The 6,000-nt window shown below is 29.6% G+C and overlaps 1 protein-coding gene across 2 annotated transcripts in view; it reads left to right on the forward strand.

Annotated features, from left to right (window-relative positions):
* LOC111052176 overlaps positions 1-5,243 on the forward strand; it is a 47,039-nt gene extending 41,796 nt beyond the window's left edge. For both annotated transcript variants that reach the window (XM_039442904.1, XM_039442905.1), the window contains exon 3: positions 3,053-5,243. In XM_039442904.1, the coding sequence (XP_039298838.1) occupies positions 3,053-3,519 (467 nt within the window). In that variant the 3' untranslated portion in view covers positions 3,520-5,243. The remainder of the gene's footprint in view (positions 1-3,052) is intronic.
* The last annotated feature ends 757 nt before the right edge of the window (positions 5,244-6,000 follow it).

The raw sequence follows: 6,000 nt of genomic DNA on the forward strand, positions 1-6,000 counted from the left end.
TAATAATTATTTGATGAAGGTTCAATTTATGCTGACATGAGTACAATAGGTGAGGCGAAAACATTAGAAATTATTGAGATCTTGAAGAAAAATTTTTGTTCTAGTAGAAACATCCATCTCATTGGCAATGATGAATGAGATATGATTAATTCATAAAAATTAATAAGTCATGTCATCTCTGACTTATCAGAAATTTTGTAGAGCTTCTCACTCAATGAAATGAAAGTATACCTATTATAAAAATATCAAATGAATTGGGAAATGTAATGCATTTATCATAGTGAGAAGGAATTCAATAATGAAAATATTTGAATAAAAACACACTTATGTTGTCAAATTCTCCACAGTTTTCATTCATGAAAGTCAGCTTGAAAATGTGACCGGTGTGGTCACGAAACCATGATCCTGTACCAAATAAAACAGTGTAGAATTTGACAACATATGTGTGTTTTTATTCAATAATTATGGAACGCTTCTACAATATTGACAGTGTCTTAGTCTAATTAATAAAAATATTTATACAGTATTGAGGTGGGATGAAGAATATGTAGGCGTATGTTTCACGTAATTATAATTACCTTGAAACTGACAACATCCTTTCTATTTTATTTATTTATTGGATATAGCAAACTATATGCAATAATCAGAGAAGAAAAAACATGCTATTGCCCAAAACTTTTTCAATTTATAAATAATGGCTTAAATTTTCCAAATATTATGTAGGTTATGTTCATTTCAATTTATACACCAAATAATTAATCTTAAAATCACAAATCAAAATAGAACAAACAATTTCAAATCCAGATTTTAAAGGTGAAATGGAATATGAAAGGTTTCATCTATTTTTCAATTTTTTTAAGGTGAGATATGAAAAAGGTGTTGTCAGCTCCATAAAATTATTATTTATGTGTGACTGATGACAATTTATATTTCATTTTACCTTTATATGGAGAAGAAATTCCACAAAACCTTTATTGTGTCTAGTATAATTATATTATTTTTATCTATTAAATATTTTCTATCAATTCAGCCTTTCGTTCCCCACCTGTTATTGTTAATGTGTGTTGTGTAGGATGTAAGACTATAGTCAGGTCCACGTTATAATGGCAGTGGAGAAATATGGAACAACGCTGCCGATCCTCTGTCTTGCCAATGCCTTCTATAGACGGTAGCTGATACAGGTTTATTGATGTAATATTAAGTGTTCATTCTCGTTTAAAATAATGAACTATATTTTATTAAGCAAGAAATTATATTTCTCAACAATTTCATAATGAATTTTCATCATTAAGATGAAATATTTTGTTGATTAGTTATTAATTCTACATTGTTAAAAGACGATCTGGCAACAGAGCAAAGCGAGAAAGAGATAGTGCTATCTGCTTTGTTGAATGATAGACAAGGATGGCAATACCATTGCCAATCAAACACTGTTATTATAACGTGGACTATAGTGTAAATGATTTTTTCAAATTCAAATTTATTCCTCAAAAAAATATTTACAAAATAATAGTGTAACAATAATATAAATAATATACTCCCTGTTTGGATGATTTGTCTATGTTCAGGGGGGAAAATTGGATTTATATCTAATTCCAAAAATATTTTCCATCAATTGAGCTTTATTTCATTTCCTACCTGTTATTGTTAATGTATATTGTGGTGTAGGCTTCAATAGTTATTTGTGCATCTAGTGCGCAAAGTGACAGTTTGCTGCACCGAAAGAAACGTTTACGCACGAGCCGTAGGCGAGGGCGGAATGGTTTCTTGAGTGAAGCAGTGGAACTTTGCGCATGTATTTCACATTACATTTTTCCTACAGTTACCATTGAGTATGAGAAGTGGTTGATTATGGGTAAAATAATGGTTGAAATCCATCAAATGTTTGTCTGTATAATTTTGCTATTAATAACAACTTTAATTTATATTAAACTTGATAATCCAATTGAAAATTAATAATTCATCATTTATTCAAATTAAAAATTGGATTAATCCAATTAATTTGAAAATTTGAATAACTTTGAGTAAATCTTAATTTCTAAATCATTTTTCTACCAATCAATTTATGGATGAAAAAAATATTATTTGAAATAATGAATAATTGGTATAATATTCCAAATGTATAATTTAATGAGTTCTCATTTTTATTTATTTGAAAATCAGAAAAAAATATAGATAGAACAAATTCGCATTCAAAATACACGCCAACAATGTCAACAGCTGATTGGGATGGCTGCAAGATAATACAAAAAGTAATACTTTGCGCACTAGAGCGGAAAAGTGATTCTTTGCGGCTTGCAATAAGTGCAGAAATGGTCACTTTCCAAGGTAACTGTAGGAAATAGTTATTTGTGCAACTAGTGCGCAAAGTGACAGTTTGCTGCACCGAAAGAAACATTTACGCCCGAGCCGTAGGCGAGGGCGGAATGGTTTCTTGAGTGCAGCAAACGAACTTTGCGCACGTATTTCACATTAAATTTTTCCTACAGTTACCATTGAATATGAAAAGTGGGTAATTATGGGTAAAATTCCCTGAAATCCATAAAATGTTTTTCTGTGTAATTTTATTATTAATAAAAACCTTGATTTATTTAAAATTGAATAATAATGATTGAATTATAATGATTAGTAATTCAATTGAAAATTTATCTGACTGCTTGAAGGGGGTTTATCTTATGTAAGCATTGAAATGACTATAATGAAGGCACATAATGGCAAGGCAATGCTGTTCTCCACTGCCATTATAACATGGGCCTCACTATGAGTGTTACCAACTTAATTTTGATTTTGCTGCACTGGTGCTCCATTAACCTACTAACTATTTTGCGTTGTCATGCTGCAAATCTGGAGTACGCAAAGTACTCACTTTGCGCACTAGTGCGGAAAAGTGATTCTTTGAGGCCTGTAATCAGTGCAGAAATGGTCACTTTCCAAGGTAACTGTAGGAAAAAATATTTTCCCTCAATTCTTCCTTCCATTTCCTATCAAAATATATTGTGTAAGATGTCACAGAGGGTTAAAATAAAATTGTCTTCTCATTTGAATGTTTCAGGTCGTGGTAAAAAAGATGACAAAATAATGCACAGCATGTACATGGGGATGATGATGGTCAAGGCTTTCTTCAGCATCATCTTCATGTTTGTGAATGGAATCTTCCAGTTGAAAAGCTTTGGTTTTTCACTTCTGAACGCCATCATTAATATCGGACGATTCCTGATGCAGTATAACCAACATCACCATGAACAGAAAGTTGTTAAACTTCCTACAGACTGGGCAAGCAGTGGATATGGATACGGTAGCTCAGCATATGGTAATTCAGCATATGGTAACACAGCATACGGAAGTAATCAGAATTTCCAACTGTACCCTTCAGCTTACAGTCACCAGGAACAATACCAACCAGAAATCGCGCCGGCTGATAAAGTCTACAGGGTACAATCAAACCAGGAGGGAAATCTAGTTGCTAACTCAATGGCATATTCTGCATATGCTGGCAAAAGTGCTGCAACAAGAACATAATATTTGTTCCGTACCTCCCGACTAACCTCATTTGGATGCCAAAGTGAAAAACATCATATGTAAAATGTTAAAACATTCTATTTATTTAAAAACATCATAAATGTAAAATGTAAAAACATTTTATTTATGTAAAAACATCATAATTATGTAAAATGTAAAAACATTTTATTTATGTAAAAACATCATATGTAAAATGTAAAAACATTTTATTTATGTAAAAACATCATATGTAAAATGTAAAAACATTTTATTTATGTGAAAACATCATATGTAAAATGTAAAAACATTTTATTTATGTAAAAACATCATAATTATGTACACAGTTTAAATTTAACCTTTAAATTATTACCAGGCCATGATTTTTTTCGGACAAATTAAAGAAGCTATGACACCAATAGAATATCAGAGATGTTACGATATTTATTCTGCTATAAATAACTTGTAACACAGAGCAGATTTGTGAGAACAAATATTCACTTGAATGAATAATATTGAGCATATTATCATAAAATCTCTAGTATTTATTGTAAACCTTTAAATTATCACCATATGCCATAATTTTTTCGAACAAACTGAAGAAGCTAAAATACCAATAGAATATCAGAGATTTCAATATATTTATATTGCTCTTAATAACTTGTAAGACAGATTTACATTTTATTTATGTGAAAACATCATATGTAAAATGTAAAAACATTTTATTTATGTAAAAACATCATATGTACACATTTTAGGTTTATATTAACCAACGCCTAGCCCGGTACCAAGATAGTATCAAGCTTATATATTAACAAGCTTGGTACCTAAATATCATGGCCATGTTGCACAAATGCCTGTTAAATTTTAATAATGATCAAATGCTACAAGAAGCGATCAGAAAAAATGTTGTTTTTTTTAATAAGACAGGCCTATCTTATTGTTTCTTGTGTCTCATTTAATCACGCGGTTAAAATTTAACAGGTTTTTGTGCAACCGAGCCTAATATGATGAAATGATTTTAATCAAAATACATCCTAGCCATTCAATCTCTTATCAAGGCTTTCAATCATTGAAACGCATTATATTGAGCATATTATCATAAAATCTCTAGTATTTATTGTAAACCTTTAAATTATTACCAGGCCATGATTTTTTTGGACAAATTTAAGAAGCAATGATACCAATAGAATATCACAGATGTTAAGATATTTATATTGCTCTTAATAACTTTTATGACAGAGCGGATTTGTGAGAACAAATATTCACTTGAATGCATAATATTGAGCATATTATCATAAAATCTCTAGTATCTATTGTAAACCTTTAAATTATTACCAGGCCATGATTTTTTGAACAAACTGAAGAAGCTATAATACCAATAGAATATCAGAGATTTCAAGATATTTATATTGCCTTAAATAACTTGTAACACAGAGCGGATTTGTGAGAACAGATATTCACTTCAATAAAATCACTTTTCCTTTAATATAAAATAGAAACAGTAGATACCGTAGTTTACTTTGTAGACTGTCCATGGAACAAAACTCTGTGTTACATTGTACCTGGAACAACACTACATAGTCTAGAACATGTATTAGTGCTTTAACATCAAACAAGAGTTATTTAAATTTGAAATTGTCTAGTTCAACGAATCAGTTATCTTTGACTTAGAAATAAGGAACCGGTAGGCCTACACATAACTTAGCCACCAAATATGTTTACAATATTTTTTTGTAAACTAATATGAATAACATGAACAGGAAAATTGAAACAGAAAGTCTTCTCTATTTCTATTACAGAGTTTGTTCTGAAAATAATAATATCATAGTTTCTGTCTTGTTTGTTTAATTATTTTTATCTTTATTATCAAGAGTATATATGATCAAAATGTATGGAATATTTTTATGAATATTTTAAGTGCTGAATGAATGTATAATTGCCTTCTGCTAACTTATTTTTGTGACATGAAAATTTTGTTATTATTTATAAAATAATTTATTGTATGATAATAATTTATTGTTGATATTTAGTTTGTTAAAAATAAAGTTAATATCAATTGTTATTGTGTTTTGTTCTTACTTAGCCACAATATTCTCAATCAGGCAGTTGGAAAGATTCATTAAAAATTCGAAAATTCAACAAAGTGATACTTTAATACTTTATGAAGCTTTACAGATATTAAACACAAAATTATTGAAATAAGTTGGAGAAATATAGAAGAGAAAGGAGTTGCAATACTTGAAGATGTTTGTGTGACTAGGAAGTAGTTTTTCTTTTCATGAACTCACGTTATTTCTATTGATATGAGTCATAATTCTTCCTACTGGATCATTACAAATTACCAACTACAAATTCAAGTAACCTGACTATTAATGAAAATAAATTGGAAATTGCATTTGTTCAAGTGTTAATTTATGATTAATTATTATTAAACGAAAATCCTAATTAAATGCTGTAAATTACCCCGAAGACTTCTGCCAGGTACTGTAAACACTGACAACA

This window comes from Nilaparvata lugens, chromosome X (genome assembly GCF_014356525.2).
Source record: "Nilaparvata lugens isolate BPH chromosome X, ASM1435652v1, whole genome shotgun sequence".
Classification (NCBI taxonomy): Eukaryota; Metazoa; Arthropoda; class Insecta; order Hemiptera; family Delphacidae; genus Nilaparvata; species Nilaparvata lugens.